Consider the following 16,963-nt stretch of genomic DNA (forward strand, 5'->3'; position numbering starts at 1 on the left):
TCACCACGATCCAGTGCTGCTCAGACCCATTACTCTGGCTGTCTAAAGCAGCTTTGGTGGGATTTCAGATCCATAATGCTGGCAGGTTGGGAACCCTAATCACCCCTCAGTGCTTCCCTCTGCTCCTGCCAAAGGGTATTTTTCTTCCTGTTGGTTTTAAGAACTCACTGAGCTGAGCTGGAGCTGTGACAGGACCGTTTCCCCTCAGAGTGGAGCAGGGAGGGACGGGGGGCACCTCAGTTCTGTCACTTTGTGCAGCTCTGACCAGCTCAGGGGGAATCAACGGGGCTTAACAGATCCTGCAGCAGTCAGCAAACAGAATAAATCACCCCACCCTCTCTGGTTCACTGCTGGCAGTTCCCTCTCCCTGCCTGGTTCCTTCAGTCCTGGTTTTGCTCCCTGGCTGTTGTCAAACCAGCTGGAACCTGGAAAATAGGCAATGCCCATTTAATGAGGTCTGGGATAATCTCTGTTCTGTGTGTTCTCCCTTATTATTGCTTCAGAGAGTGAAATATTAATTCTTTTTGGTACAGGAGCAAAAAAAAAAGCTCTTCCTGTTGTAGCTGGTAATCCCTCAGCCAGGTGTTGTGATCTGCTGGAGGAACATCACTGCTGCTCTTCCCTCAGTGCCAAAAGGGCTTTGGATCCCTCCAGCTGTCAGGGGCTGCTCCTGTTTAATTCAGTGCACTTGGTAATCAGGTTTTTAAATGTTTCTTCAGTTGGACAGGGAGCTGCCACGTCCTGCTCTGAAATTCAGCAGCAGGAGGAGTTTGTGGCACCTTCCTGAGCCCTGGGTTTGGTGTGACCTTGGTGTGTCTTAAATGTGGAGAAGGTGAGAGACTGATAGTCCTGTGAAGTGGGGCTGGAGCTGCCCTGGGGTGGGTTAATAAATCCTGTCCCCACTGCCCTGTCCTGTCCCTTAGAAATGTCACTGCCTTGGTGCTGAAGTGCCAATGATAGCAAAGTGTTTATAAACCTCAGGCTTTCAAAGAAACAAACCCAGAGCACACCTTGAGCTTGCTGGACTCTGCTTCTCTTTGCCAGGACGATGCTGAGGTGTCTGAGGTGAGACCTGCAGGGTGGGGTGGAATGTGGGATGAGCTGGGGGAGCCAATCTGAGCAGAAGCTGACCTTAAAAATCATCCTAAATCCTTTCTTATGAATAAATACTCTCCGAGACGAGGTCTCTGAGTAGCTCATACCTGAGCTCTTCCTGCACCTCCTGCCTGCTTTTGTTGGGGTGGGGTTTTCTTGTGGGGTTTGGGTTTTTTTTGTTTGCTTGGGGTTTTTTGGGTTTTTTTTGTTGTGGGTTTGTGGTTTTCATTTTTTTCACAATAAAAGGACAGCTGTTGTGCTAAACTATTACTGATAGTTTACTGTTACTGAACTATTACTGTTGAGTGCTCTGCAGAGGTTTGTGGAATACTCTAAAATATCTTTATCACATAATATATGCATATATTTAAGATTTAAATGTGTTGTATCCAGTGCTATTTTTTCAAATGTTTAACACAGATTTTGACGTTTTAATGGACTGCTGTAGATGTTCCCAGGAATATCTGCCTGAGTTCCAAGGGTTTATTTACCACTGGAGTCTTTAATGGAAATGTAAAATCATTTCTCTTCTGGGCAGTGCATATTCCATTGCAGGCACATCAACAAAATGCGAAACCCACATAAAATTCAAAAGCTGCAAGTATTCCAAGAGTGGTGAGAGCCTGTTTTACATGGGTTTGGGTATTTATGGGGCCTGCACACACCGAAATGGGAGGTGGAGGATAATGGGGCTGCAGTAAAACAGGCTCTGAGTTATGGCCTGCAATGAATCCTGCTCTGCTCCCAGACAGCAGAGGGTGATTGCTAAATGCAAACAGCCTGCATTTGTACAGGTGCTCACAGAGCTCGGCTCTTGTGTCTGGAATAGCAATATTTGCTTTACTTTTAAGGGGTATTAGCTCCAAGTGCAATAAATGGGTTTCATTTCTCACTGAAGACGTTTCACTTTCCAGCCCCAGCCGGGCTCTGTGCAGGGTGTCTCAGCTGTGATTTATCTGTTAGTTAGATTTAGGGGTTTTTAGCTGCTTTTAAGAGCAATCTCATAATTGTCATGGTTTTGGGTCTGGCAGAGATTGAGAACTCTGCAGGTAAGGGTGACACAGGACCTGCTGGGCTGGACTGACCCCCCGGAATGTGGTGACCTGGTAACAGGTCTCTTCATTCTGCAGAACTTCTGCTCAGCTGAAGCTGTGTGGTTTGACCTGGGACTACTCTGTAGAACCATTGCTCAATATGCAGGTTGCACAGACCTGCAGTTCCATGAGCTGGGGGAGCTGGTTGTGCAGCTCAGGTTCATGGTGAGCTTTATTTTTTTATTTTTGCTTCGTTACGATCCCCTTTTTTTTTTTTTTTTTTTAAATTATTTCATAATTTAAAATTATTTTAAATAATTATTTCATTATTTAAATAAAAGCTGGGAACATCTGCAGCAGTCCAGGTGCCTCTTCTGCTGACTCTGTGCATTTTGCAGCTCTTGAGAGCGTTTCAGTCCCTGCTCAGGTGCCCTTTTTTGGGCAGCACCCCTCGGATGCTCTCTCCACAGTGAGGGCACGTGCTGCCTTCCAGGCAGACAAGGGAACTGTGGACGCTGTTTTCTTCCAGCAGCAAAAAAAAAAATGTTTGTTTTCCTTCTGAGATTTGACTTGTTGTGAATAAATCAATACAGCCAGGGGGGTACCGAGGTCATGGAATAGAAACGCTGGAGCAAAGCACTTCTGAATTAGATTGCTGAAATGAAAAGAAAAAAGAAGGGAGATAACTTTGTAGTTCCCCTGAATAGATAATTCCTTTTTATACAGACGTGTGCTTTGGGGCTTTTCTGGGTTTGATGTGCTGCTTTGCAGTGCTGTGTATTTTTCTGGTCCTGCTTTCAGAAATGTGCTTAATTTCGAATGCTTGAACATGAAAGGATAAGTTATGAGACTTTATCATTATGTTTATAATTATGCAGATAATTGTGTGAGAGGGTCCTACAAGGATTTGGAGACTTCACTGTGATGTAGGTTTTGACTGAACGATTTGGAGGAGCATCAGTGCAAACAGCTTTAGGAAAACCACTAAGTTGTGAATCTGGTGTTCTGTTGAGTTTAGTTTTCAGTGACACAACGTAAATGTTACACATTTGTTAACTAACAATGTATTTCTTTAAACACAGAGTTTGTGGTTAATTGCTCTTTCCAATATGCACAAACCCGTGAGTCACTGATGGATCTAAAGGATGTTTCTGTTGGTGAGAGCTCCCAATTACTCTCTTGAAATTATCATATCTGAAGGGCTGCTAACGAAAAAGAGCAACATCGTGTCTTAAAGATCCACCAGAGCTCTTGAGATCAGTCAAATCACAGCCTTGTTTGCTGTGATGGCAGAACAGGCTTTGGTTTCAATTACTGCAGAGCTGCCTGTGATGATTTTCTTATCTCCAGGGATTTCCCATGGATGTGGTTCTGCCTATCAGGATGCCACGTTGGTTAAACACTGCAAACAGCAGTGCCAATAATCTTATCTAAAAAGGGCTCTTTTTTCAATGTCAACAGCACTTTTCATTACTTTCTAAATGTCTGGGCATTGAAAGCAGTGAAAACCTCAGTGATGTGGCACCGGGAGCACCTTCCCTGCCTTGGGATCTTTGTTTCTGCCCATCCTAATCCACAGGGAAATTCCTGATCCACAGGAAACATCCAGTGTGCACTGCCTGTCTTAGGATGAGACCTGGGGGTCACTCCACACCCTTGGGTTGAGTTATTCAGACACAGAGAAGCTGCAGTTGAGGCTCAGCTGCTCCCCCTCCATTGCTGGGCTTTGCAGGGTTTGAGCCTCACCAGCATCATTTATTGCTATTTACCATAAAATAGCTGGAGCCAGGTCCTGTGTGTGCACTGCCCCCCTGCAAAGCTCCCAGCCAAGCCCACCTAATGACCTTTGGGTTCATTAGTGCTGATTCATTCATTGTTTGTGCATGGCCATAAAAACCACTTAATGTCAGACACCGATTCCTCCAAAAATAGGAATAAGGGCAAACTTCTCTGGGATCTGATGATATCTTTAACAATCAGACAATGTACCATTAGCAGTGGCATATTTAGCAGTGGATCTTCATTGCAGTGATTTAAAATAGCCTGTCTGAGTCAGCTCCTTGCCCACCTTTCCCACTATAAATTGATACCCACATCCAGGCTGTCACCTCTCCCATTATCCTGATTCTGATTTCATTTTGACTCACCCCCTCCCATGTCAGCCTGTGTTCCCTTCTCTGGGTTTTCCATCCCTAGGAACGTTTGGTTGGGGTTCCAGAGCACACAAACAGCACAGAGTGGGCAGAGCTCAGAGGATGAGCCGTGCCCTGGAGCTGCCACCAGTGAGGATCTTCTCTCGTGGCTTCCCTTGCTGGTGGGGGTTTGTGCAGCCACATAAAGGGAGATAATAGCACAGAAAATGGGTATTAGCAGCACTCAAGTTTTCAGATGATCCCTCTTGCAACAACCAAGTACATCCCTTCAAAGCAAACGTTCCTCTGAGCTTCCCCCAGCACGGCCAGGAGCAGCCCGGGCTGATTTATGAGTTAGTCAGCATGTCAGATTTGTGTAATGAGATTATACATTCAATCTAATGAAGGAAAAATATGCTTACCAGCCCAGTGTGACAGCACTGTGATTAAATGATTGGGGAGCAGTGTTCCCTGGGTGGATTAATCTGAGGGATGCAGCAGGTACAGCTCACCTGCTTCCCGTGTCTGCAGCGCTGGGCTGGGAGATGGATGGGGGCTGATTGTGTTGGTGAAACAAGGATGGGATCACAAAGGGGATGTTTGTATCCACCAAACTGGCCTTTGTTTTGTGTTAAACTCCCACAGTGATTTAGTGCTGCTTGTTTGAGTCTTGGGGATGAAAGGAAGATAAAAGGAACAAAGATTCTGCCCTTTAATGCATCCCTGGCCCTGGGGCAGTGCCCTGCCCATCCTCACCCAGCCCAGCTGTAACACTAAGCAAGGCTTCTCCAGCTTGATTTTTTAGGGGCAGGAGTATCCTGCTAGGTCTGAGAGAGGGAGGTAAGGAGGTGTTTGCTGCTTTTCCAGCTGAGAGGGAGACTGTTTAAAACCGGGATCTTGACGATGCTACAAGAAACCTTTGTGTTGTCGTGAGTCAGGTGTTGACCTTTCCCATCTCCAGATCCTGAAGTGTTTATCTTGCATGGAGAGAGCAATTGATTGTCTCTTGAAGAGGAGCTGACATTCTAACTATATTATCTTTGATATATATGTACTCTGGGGATTGACCACACGAGAAAGTCAGATGTTGTGTTTAAAGGGCAGGAGAGGATAAGCCAGAAACAGGGGCACTGAGGTCTTTTGTCTTCTGACCTGCCAAATTATCACGTGTGCCCACAAGAGCTGAGGGCTGTATTTGCTGCTGGTGGGTTTGTATCCTCAAATGAGATCACCAGAAAGAACCAGAAATTGAGTCCTGTGCAGCCAGGCCCTGGGATGTTTGAATCACACTGAGCAGCTGATGAAGAATTAGTGCATCAAACCATTTCAGAGCCATACCTGCTCTCTGACCTGCTCTCATCTTCAAGGTTTAAATAATAAATGTTAAAATAAATAACTCAGATAAGTTTGGTATTAAAACCAGCCAAGCAAAAGTAATTTCTGCTGCTGCAAATAGGAATATTCTTTAGTCTTACAGGAGGTTTACCAGCTGTGCAGCCTCCCTCAAACCTGGCAGAGCAGCAGTGATTCCCAGCCAGGGGAGTGTTGTTTCCTCCTCTGGAAGTTGGGTCATTTTGCTCCTGGAATTTCATGGCTGATGCCTGCCTGTGGAAAGGCCAACACTGTGCTGGTCTGAGGGGAAAAAAATGCTCCTGTGGTCTCACCATGGGGCTCCAAAGCAGCCCAGATTTTGGGGTGTAACATTCTGTTCTCATGGAGGCCACGACTGTCACCCCTGAGATGGGCAGAGCTTTAACCTGTGCCAGGAGACAGAGGCATGGCTGAGGTGGGATGGGGTTTATTTTTGGAGAAGAAGAGTTCTCTGACACCCATTGTAATCTACGTGGGATGTGGGGTATTAGCTGATCTTACTTTGATAGTGCTGTAAGCTGGTCTTTGATAATTGCTTTCTGTAATTGGAACAAATTTCTGATTATGCTAATTCTGCTGCTGCTGCCACCCAGCTCGGAGGGGCTGAGTTAATCCCCATCTGCCCCTGCACTGCCTTTGCAGATCATTCCCTGATTAGCCTTCCTAAGAAACGATGGGGGGATTTTAATTCTGAGCAGATTGAATTTCAGGGAAAAAAAACAGATATCTTTATACAAACTTATGGTATATTATGGCAAGTTTTAAGTCTGATTCAATATAGAAACATTTAAGATCTTCAGATGGACTAATTCTTAAAAAGAAAAGGATATAATTCTGTCACAAGCAGCTGTGTGACCTCCACTGGTGACAAAGGGAGGGGAGTTAAATGCTGATGAGTTTTGAGTCTGCTCTTCAGAGGCTGCAGTTCAGGACCCTGCTGCTCATTTCAGTGTGGAGACATTGCAGATGCTTTGTTACCTTTGTTTTCCTTGCTTGGTTTGTGTGTATTTGTGTGGGCTGGATTTTTCCAAAGGTCACATCCCTGCCGGTGGCACCCATCTTTTGTCACCACGAGCCCTTTAAATTTATCCATTCATCCCAGAAGTTCATCCCTTAGTTCTCCATCTTTGAAAGCACCCTCCTGCTGAGGCAAAGGCAGGGAATGGCTCGGAATAAGGCTGGTTTTCTTCAAAGGAGGGGGAGGCTGAGTGAGGGGAGTGCTGGCAGTGCCACCCACTCTGGATGAGAAGGAGAAGGCGCCGTGTGTCCTCCAGAGCAAACCCTGGTTTGATCTCACATCTCAACACTTTGGTGTTTATGTTCTGTCTGTTGAATGTTCTCCCTTTGCTGTGATCATCATTCCTCTAAAGGCTTTGCTTCAGTGTTTTTCATTCCCCAAACCTCTCAGTCCCAGTAAACTCGGGAGAGCTGTGTGTGCTCCCTCCTGGAACAGTGACAGGAACGGGGACACTGAACCCTCCTGTCCCCAAAATCCCTGCCCTGATCAGAGCCAACATGCAAAATCCATCAATGCCCTCGTGACACAGTGAACTCTGGGAGTGCTGGACATGTTTGTCGTTGCTCTGAACATTTCTTTGCACACAAAGTGCTTTCGGTTCTGAGCGCGACCATCGAGTTTCTGTCACTTGATTTATGCTCCCGTGGCTGCTCCATAATTTAAATTGCATTCCTAATTTCTGTGCTGAAACCCCCTTGGACAATTAGGATTAAAGTTAACTGCAGAAGGGAGACTGAGCAGCAAACAGATTTCTTGGTTGTTCTGTGCCTCAGATCAGAGGAAAATGGAATATGCTCCAAGAGATGCTGCTCAGGGAAGGGTTTGGCACTGTTGGCACAGGGGAGGTGTCCCTTGGCTGGGGGAAGGAGTGGCAGGGAAAGGAGTCAGAGCTGGATACTCTTTTACCCAACTGTGTCAAATAACTGTTTAAGTCCATGGTCCTGGTGTGGGATAAAGTGCCCCAGCCCCAGAGTCTTTCCTGGGTGAGTCTCCAGCCGTGGTCCAGGACACGGGGGGATGGATCCATCCCTCCCACACCTCCTGTCCCAGCCACCCCACACGAGTGATGCTCCTGGAAGGGGAACCTGCTGCCTGGCACGGGCTGTAATTGGCTTTGCTGGTCAGCTTTTGCAGCTTTGTTTATAAACTGGAAAATCCACAAATTGCAGACCATCTGCGCAGAGCAGAGCGCTAATGAGTGCCTGTAGCTCCTGAATCCATAAGCTCATTACCATGAACTTCCAAGTCCTTCCACAAGTTACTAAACAAGGTTATTCATCTGAACTGAGCTGAGAAGGGTATTTGACTCCAGGGCCCAGCCATAAACTCCTTCAGGTCCAGAAAAGCCATTAAAATAACTCACATGTCTTCAGTCTTTTAGTAGAATTGGTTGATTTTGCTTCTATTTTTAATTTTTCACTTCTGTAAGAGCAGCTTGCCATGCCTTAACTATTTGTTTTTAATGTTTCAAGTGGAGAAATGCCTTGCAGATGATTCCTGGGGCTGCTCAGAGACGTGTTGGTCGGTGAACTTGAGAAGATGCATTGAAATATATTATACACAGCACCTCGTGGTGTTTATGTGCCATGACAGCAAACATTAATGGCCTCTGTTTTAAGGATGTTTATGGAAATTGGGAATCTGTTATGATGACTTGGCTCTTTCACTGTTTGTGGTGTCAAGCAATTTTGTCTGTAGTGTCACTTCAGTGTCTCTTTACTGACAGTTCAGTGTCTCTCTGTTTCTTCTCAAAAAAAGTAGAATTAATAATACTTCTTATGTGCCATCCCAGTCTAATATGAACCTTAGCTGGCAGTTGTCTGCTTGTTTGACCATATAAAGCACGGTGCACCAAGAGCAGTGCTTAAAAGTATTTCTTATTGTCTTGTTTGAGATTTTCCTCCGTGTTCTTTGTGCAAAGATCAGCCTTTCTGAGTTACCAGTCAAAGGAAGTATTAACAAGATTAATGAGGTGATCAGCCCAGGTGCTTTTGTTTTGAGAGCCTCCTTCAGGTTCTGCTTCTGCTCCTTCCCCGTGCAGGTGGAGTGGCTGAAGAACGAGGAGCCCATCGACTCCAACCTGGACGAGAACATCGACACCAGGGCCGACCACAACCTCATCATCCGCCAGGCGCGGCTCTCGGACTCGGGCAACTACACCTGCATGGCTGCCAACATCGTGGCCAAGAGGAGGAGCATGTCTGCCACCGTGGTGGTGTACGGTCAGTGCCAGGGCTCACCCTGGGCACGGGGGTGTCGGGGCTCTCCCTGCTGCAGAACTCGGTGTCTTTAACACCCCGGATCCCGGGGCTGTCAGGAGGAGTTCCCCTCTGCTGGGATTTGTTGCTGGGTGTCTCCTGCCCCCCCCCCGGCACGGCCTGAGCCCCGTTTTGTGGTTTTGTTTCGCAGTGAACGGGGGGTGGTCGTCGTGGACAGAGTGGTCCAACTGCAACGCCCGCTGCGGTCGGGGTTGGCAGAAACGCTCCCGGACCTGCACCAACCCTGCCCCCCTCAACGGGGGGGCCTTCTGTGAGGGCATGTCTGTGCAGAAAATCACCTGTACCTCCCTCTGCCCCGGTGAGTCCCCACGGGGGGTTTGCATTGGCTGGGATGGCTTTTGGTGCTGGGCAGAGCTGGGCTTTGAGAGGAAGGAAGGGGGAAATGCTCACAGCCCTGCTCAGGCTGGAGCTCAGAGCCCGCTGTAGCAGCACTGACAGGAACCTGTGGCTCCTCATCCACACTGTGATTTACACCAACAAAACACTCAACAACAAACCAGCAACTGGCTCAGAGTGAGAAATCCTGTAACTGGGGGGGTGGGTGGGGGAGTGGGAAAGGGGGAGTTGATTTTGGTAACACCAGGAAGACAAGCACAAAAACCTAAGATAAGAACTTCACTTAAAAGTGTTCCCTAGCTGGGAGAAGTTTGCTTTCCAGTGTACTAAACGTTGGGTTATGGGGGAGAGACATGGAACAAGCGTTCCTGTGGGACCTGGAACCACAGCAGTGCTGGTGCTGATGCTGGTTTTCCTTCCCCCCCTCGCAGTGGATGGCAGCTGGGAGGTGTGGAGCGAGTGGTCTGTGTGCAGCCCCGAGTGTGAGCACCTGAGGGTCCGCGAGTGCATCGCTCCCCCGCCCCGCAACGGGGGCAAGTTCTGCGAGGGGCTGGGCCAGGAGTCAGAGAACTGCACCGAGGGGCTCTGCATCCAAGGTGAGCTTGGCACCGAGCTGGGGTGGCCTGGGAGCGGGGCTGGGATGGGAATGTGGCACCTGCTGTGAGGAGGGAGGTGGTTCCAGGTGAAGCTCGGGATCCGCGGTGGTTCCGGAGCCGCCGGGTTTGCCCGGCACACGCTCTGCCCAGGAATGGTCAGATGACTCTAAAAATCCAAGCACAGGGGGTTTGCAGTGTTTAGCTGTGGTCACCACAACCTGGCCCTCCTGCCTTTCCTTGCCAGTCAACGGGCAGGGCACCAACAGGGAACTCCTGGTGCAGGAGCTGCTCGAGGTCAGAGTCTACTCCATTTATTGCCTTTAACACAGGAGTTAAATACAAACAAATCTGCAGCTCCCTGGGAAAGGATTTGCCCTTCCTCAGTGTCTGGAAAGCATCTGGCACTTGGTAGCTGTTACTATCAACAAACAAGTGGGAGCCAGGAAAGGAGCCCTGCAGCTGTGGCAGGGCTGTGCAGGCTCCACACAGGGAGGAATTGGCACCTTCATTCCAGCCCTGAGCCTGCTCCCTGTCCCTGTGGAGGGACTGTCACCTCGCCAGGGGGAATGGCAGCCATGGGAGCAGTCAGGAGTGCCAGGGCTGAAAGATGGGAGCAGGAATAAGTCTGCTTTTGCTTGATTTTATGTTTAACTAGTCCCCTGTCTTTGTTTCTGTGGTCCTACATTGCCCCGTCTTTTCTAAACAAAAAGAACTTTCTTTTTTGCCCTGAGATTTTAATATTTTCCTGATGGCAGAGAGCATCCTGTGTATTTATTCAGGCTTCAGAGATGCTTCCACCTGAGACCTTAGATGAGATCTGGTTGGGTTTTGGTGGGAGGGAGTACCCAGCACTCCTGCTGTTTGTCTCTCCTTTCACTCTGTGATCACTCGAGGGTCAGTCTGGCCCTTCTCAGGGGTCACAGGATGGTGCTGAGCTTGTTGCTTGTTTCTCAAGACCACTGTGATATTTACTGCTAATTCCAGCAGTGCATTCCTAGGAGCTACTCTGGGATAAAGCCCTCTGAAGGTTTATTATATAATCAAAGAATCCACAGGGTGGTCAAACGCAATGAGAGGGAGAGGGTCTGTGTTTGGGGTTCTGTTCACAGACGTGGCACCAGGACAACGTTATTTTACTTTTTTTATTTTTTTTTTTTTTAATCATCTGGTATCTGTGTTCCCTAAAGCAAGGCTGGTTTTCATGGTAGGAGATATAAAAGCTGCCTTGTGGAATTCCCGGAGGGGAATTCTGCACGTGTCAGTGCATCCATCCATCCCTGTGCCTTTGTCTGGGTACCCAGGGCAGCTGGGTCAACTCTGCCCTCTGAGCTCTCTGGCTTTCAAACATCTCATCCCCTCCTCTGCCTGGGCCAGGCAGTGCCAGGGAGTGTCCTGTGGAATCATAAAATCATGGAATGGTTTGGGATGGAAGGCACCTTAAAGCTCATCTCGTTCCACCCCTGCCACGGGCAGGGACACCTTCCACCAGCCCAGGTTGTTCCAACACCTCCATCCCTGCTCCAAAGGCTGTGCTTCCATATGGATTCAGCTGGACTGGAGTGTTCAGTGTCTCCTGGTTCTTCTCCCCCCCCGAGTGTGATCCTGTTTCTCCTTTATGGGTCGAGCTGCACGGGTATACTTGTGTCAGATTATTTTTAGGACTGTAATTGCTTTCTCAGCTAATAGGAATTGATGCAATTACCCTATTTTTTAAAAATCTTTTTTTCCCCCTGCTCATCTTCCAATATGTGCCTTTCCTGCTCTGCCTCTCCTCCCGTGGGGAATTGTGGAGGAAATGCAGCCCTGTGCTGCAGAAAACTAATCTCTTGGAGGTTATTTATCAGGCACAACTTGTTAACTTTGTTCCTTTCGTGAGGCAAAAATAGAAATGAGACCTTCCTTTGGTTAAGGAATAAGAACTGGAATGAAAAAGTGAGGATGAGAGTGGAGGGTGCCAGGGAAGTACTGGGGGATCCTGAACTGGCAGAGGAAACGCTGATCCTTGGGATGGATGTTGGAGTCAAGGAAATGGGGATAAAGCAGGGGCAGCCCTTGGGTTCTGTGATCCCTGACAGGAGGATTTGGAACATCCCTGTCCTCCCTTTGCTCCTTGATGCTCTGGATGGATCCTGATGGTCCTGCCCTGGACTGAGGAGCAGCTGGAGGTGCTTTTCTTGCAGGGAATTTCTTCTCCCACTTGTAACAGTTGGATAGATGCAAACTTGGATGCAAAGGAAGAATTATCTGGGGATTGATCCATAGCAAAGATTGCCAGGGCTGCCAGGCTGGGAGGGAAATGGGGATTGACTCGTGCATTGGCTCCACACAGCCCCAGGAACTCACTGGTTCCTTGCACATTTGTTCTTCCAGTGTTTATTCCCTCCCAGTATTCCCAGTAGAGTCCTTCTCTGTGGTGGAATTCTCTCTTGCAGAGGTGAAAGCTTTTTCTTTGCCTAATAAAAGAGAGGGGTGTTTCTTTTAAGAGGTTTTTTTGTTTGTTTGTTTTACTTTTATCTGTTTGCTTTAAAGTTGGGTTTTTTTCCGACCTTCCAAACCTATTGATTTCTTTTCCCAGCGCCCAGAACACAAACAAACACTTGGGCCATAAACAGCCCGACCCCAAACGTGTGTTACTGAGGCAGCAGAAATCCCAGAGAAATTCACTTCCCATTTTCCAACCAGCCCTGGGTTCCTTTGTCAGGCTTTAGGTTATAAATGGTAACTGTAATTATGACAAGGGAGACAGAGAAGCCTCATTTTTGAGAGCTGCAGGCCTGATAAAGCCAATTTTATCCTATATTTGCATATGTATGGTGGTACATTGGTTCAGTATGTTCTTATATGCACGCATAGATGTGATTATTGGGGTGCATTTAGGTACATAAATATGGATATACTTTACATTTTTGTATTTTATGAGTTACTTTTACGTGTCCATCACTCACCTTCCCATATATCAAACACACAGAAGTCATTAATCCTGAACTGACTCTTTGCCAAGTGATCCACTGCAAAGTATTGAACTTCCTTCTTGCTGAGATGTAAATAAATAACAGCATCCAATAGAGCTAATTCAAATACTCGAATTAACCAAGTGAGAAATTACTGCAAAGAAACACCCTGAAAGGGATTTAGAAAAAAATAAGATGAAGAGAAAAATATGGACAACATAAAATATTCATATTGTCAGCAAACGAGGAGAAAATGTTTCATTTATAGAGTGAGACAGAAGCAATATAGGAAATAGATATGCTCCATATAAATTTATTAAGTGCAACTTTCTCTCTCTCTCTCTCTCTTTCTCTCTCTCTCAGATAAAAAACCTCTTCATGAAATAAAATCCCAAAGTAAGTTGTTTTTTTTCTCTTGTAAATATGATTTTTCTCATCTTCTCTGCCATTTGGTTTATTTGTTTAGGATCTAAGTGCCACAGAAGGTTTTATAAAAGGCTTTAGCATCTGCTGAAAGCGTCTTCTGAGCACCTCTGTGATCATAGGCTTTGGTCTAAAACCAGAGAGGTGATCACTCCTTAGCAATTTGTGTCTGACTGCAGGAATGCTCGTCCTGGAATGGATCTCCTGAGCCCTTCTGATTAGAAAAAAAAAGGAATTAATAGAGGAGTTTGGTTTTCTTGCTCCAGATCCGGTTCCACTCCTGGCTCTGACCGTGCTCAGCTCCCTCCAGCCTTCCTGTCTCACCTGCTGAGGGGATTCCCGTGTCCAGAATGTCTGGTCACCCTTTCTGGGCTGCTCTGGGGGTCCCTGTCCTGCCCCCCATCCCTGCAGCCCCAGCTGGGGGTCCCTGTCCTGCCCCAGGGAACAGGGGATGGATGAGAGGGAACGGCCTCAGGCTGCACCAGGGGAGGTTCAGGTTGGGTATTAGGAAAAGCTCTTCATGGAAAGGGTGGTCAGACCTTGGAAGGGGCTGCCCAGGGAGTGGTGGAGTCCCCAGACCCATGTGGATGTGGCACTCGGGGACGTGGCTTGGTGGTGACCGTGGTGCTGGTTGGTGGTTGGACTTGGTGGTCTTAGGGGGCTTTTCCGACCTTAGTGGCTCTGTGATTCCATGATTTTTGCATTCCTGGCTCTTAATTATTTCTGAGGATACCCAAAGTGGAAGTTAGGGAGCTCAGAACCGTGCATTTTTGGGTTTGGCCTGTCTGTGTCTCCCTGAGTCCTCCCCTGCTGGTCCCTGTGGCCAGGCTGTGCCACAGCTTGTGTTCATCTGTGCACCTCCCCTTTGACAGAGGATCTTGAAAAAATACCAGTGAAATCACTTGATTTTCTGATTTATCCCAAAAGCAGCTTTAATGGAATTGATTTTAGCCCAGGAGACACCTGGGGAATCCAAGGGCTGTGTTGTAGCTGGAGACATAAAACACAGCTCGTTGCTGTTCAGCAGAACAGGGCCTTGGTCCAGGCCTCCATGAGTGATGCAAAATCAAAGCCAATTATGAAGATAATTGAGAAACAACCTGTTCTACTCAATAACCTTTCACACGAGTCTCTGACTTTTGCTCCTGGTGCTCCAGGACTGGCTCCAGGTGGGAAGGGAGCCCAGGCTGGGCTGGGAGGGAGGGATGGAGAGCAGGGAGCATGGGCAGGGCTGGGGCTGCAAGAACCTCTCAGATCTGCTCCCAAACCCTGCTGGTGAGGGGGAAGGGTGTGCCCTGCACAGCTCCTGGAAAGCACTCCTCGTAAATGAGATAATTTAATCAATTACTGTTCCTAATGTACTAAACCAAATGTTTCATTTTCTGCTCCTGCACATCTTAAATTATCTTCAGGTGCTTTATGAAACTTAATCATAGTTAATAGAAACTTCATTACCATCAAATGTGCTTTCAATAAATGTTGTGTAACAGTGTCAGGAGGTGGAGTGAAAAATAGGCTGCAATTACCACAAACATGGATCCTGGAACCCAAATGGATAAAAATCGTGGTGCTTTGCCAGAGTCCCTCCCGGCTCCGGGCTGGGAGGATGCAGCTCATTAAATAGTAATTGGTTGGCTATAAATGTTTTCTTTCCTAGTTTGTTTGTTTTTCACTTTGTTCCCTTCTGGGAAAACATAAAAGCAGAAATTCCCCCCCTCCCCAAATTTCCCACGCTGTCCTTTTTTTCATTAATTTCTAGTCTTCCACGAGAGGAATTCTCTGTAAGAAAAGAGAGAAAGATGAAGAGATTAAAATTGCTTTAAAAAGCCAGCAGTTGTTTGTAAAGAAATACTGACATCCTAAATCAAGGGGGAAGTTTTCCTTCTCCTGGAGCTCTGTTCCATGGGAATAATTCAAGGAATGCCACGTCCCTCTTGTTTTGCTCTTTTAAGAAAAAGCTGTTTGAAAATCTGCTAAATCCTGAAAGGGAGATCCTTGGCCTCTGGGCTCTGTGTGTTGCTTGGGGTTTGTGGTGGGTTTTTCCCCTCGCAGTGGGACAGTTTTGGGAGCACCTGAGTGACCCTTCCAGGTGTTCCCTGGAACAGAACCACGGTCATTGTCCTAAAAGAGAAGGAAACTCAGAAAGAATAACTGTAAGAGGCTTTAATCATAGAATTTATAGAACAGTGTCAAAGTCAAGTTCTGGGGATACCCAAAAGTATTCACCAAAAAGAAACTTCTCAGAAAAATTTTACTTCTTCTGCTTGTTTTGAATTCCGTGTTCTCTCTCTGCTCTTTAACCAGGTACAACGTTATAAAAGTAGAGGTAGAAGAGGTAATTCAGATTTCCAGCCCTTTCCTGCTTTAAAGTAATGATCAAAATGGAAGCCCTAAAGATGCTTTGTGGTGCAGCAACCACAGCTCACTCTGCAAAGAACCCACTTGCTGTTGGGTTTCTCCTCCCCCTGGGCATCCATCACATCCCTTCTATTGCCTCGTTTGTTGTACTCGTTACCTGCCAAAATTATGTCAGCAACAGAGTCTCATAATTAATTCCCTGTAACAACAAAGCAACTTGGGAATAGTAAACTGGAAGAAATAGAAGTGTAATCAGTGTCTGTGCTTCCCTTTCTGCACCTGATCCTGGAGAGTAAAACCAGTGTGGGATTGAGGCTTTGAATTGGGGTTTGGGTTGTCTTTGTGTGACCCTCTGGGTTTGTGTTCCCTTGTCCTGTCTCCCATCTCTCATCCTCAGTCTCATTTTGCACTGTCAGCTCACAGCTGACTCTCTGACATTCTCAGCTGCACCAAAAATGCTTAAAATTCTCTTGACAACATTTTTCAAGGTGGGGGGGGGGGTCTCATGAAAAAAAAAATGCTTCAGAAAGAAACCTTTCTCTCTAGTAATTGGTTCAGTAGAACAGTGTGGCAGTTGAATTGTTCTGAGAAGTTGGATCAGAGCTATTTTTAAGTTTATTAATGTGATTTCCCGTCCTGACCTGCCACAGAAGGTGGATTTCTTCTCAAAGCTGATATTTGCACGCAAATTTCACGATTATTTCTTTTCTTTTTACCTTCTCAGCAAGTTGTGACCGTGTTAAAAGCAGGACCCTTTTCAGTCTGAGCTTATTTGGAAACGCAGCAGAATTTTCTTGGCTAAATAATGGTTCTCATAAAACTGATTCCAGGACATTTGCTTTGGGTTGAAGGGGGTGCTGGGTTTCCTCTGCTGCCTCGAGTGAGGAACAGCCTGTGCTCAGCCCCTCCCCAGGACGTTCAGCTCGGGGTGTTGTCGCTTGTCTGACACTTGTTTTGCATCCCAGGGAGGTGCCAGGCTGAGGAAATGCTGCTGGAGGTGCTCATTTCTTTCATTTCTTTCATCCCAACCCTTCTGAAGTTCCGGGATCATTTTAAAAAAGCTCAGCTAAAATAGAGTTATCTGACTTTCCGCAGGAAAGTGCAAGGCAAGCCTCCTCCCAAACAGTAATTAAGTAATTTCAGTAATTGGCTATTTATTAAACGCTGATTTTTAACTTTCTGCCCTATTTCTGTGCAGTGCAGCTCGTTTATGGGTTCTGAGCAGTCTGGATTCCCCAGTTATTTTTTTTTGTCACTGTCATTTGTTGTAAATAAATGCAGTTTGTGTTCCCAGGGCCTCTCCCGTGCCAGGAGGAGCCCCCCCAGCAGGGAAGAGCTGATGCCCAGGGTGAACTCATGGCTCTCTGCCC

General features: G+C 46.9%; 1 protein-coding gene across 2 annotated transcripts in view; it reads left to right on the top strand.

Moving 5' to 3' along the window:
* Positions 1-16,963, top strand: part of UNC5D (unc-5 netrin receptor D) — a 91,671-nt gene that overhangs the window by 53,304 nt on the left and 21,404 nt on the right. The window contains exons 5-8 of one of the 2 annotated variants that reach the window (XM_027667119.1): positions 8,692-8,872; positions 9,060-9,227; positions 9,697-9,861; positions 13,176-13,208. In XM_027667119.1, coding sequence (XP_027522920.1) covers positions 8,692-8,872; positions 9,060-9,227; positions 9,697-9,861; positions 13,176-13,208 — 547 coding nt within the window. The remainder of the gene's footprint in view (positions 1-8,691; positions 8,873-9,059; positions 9,228-9,696; positions 9,862-13,175; positions 13,209-16,963) is intronic. The other variant, XM_027667120.1, reaches the window with a different exon arrangement.

The sequence above is a fragment of the Corapipo altera genome, unplaced genomic scaffold (assembly GCF_003945725.1).
Source record: "Corapipo altera isolate COAL_440 unplaced genomic scaffold, ASM394572v1 275, whole genome shotgun sequence".
Taxonomy (NCBI): domain Eukaryota; kingdom Metazoa; phylum Chordata; class Aves; order Passeriformes; family Pipridae; genus Corapipo; species Corapipo altera.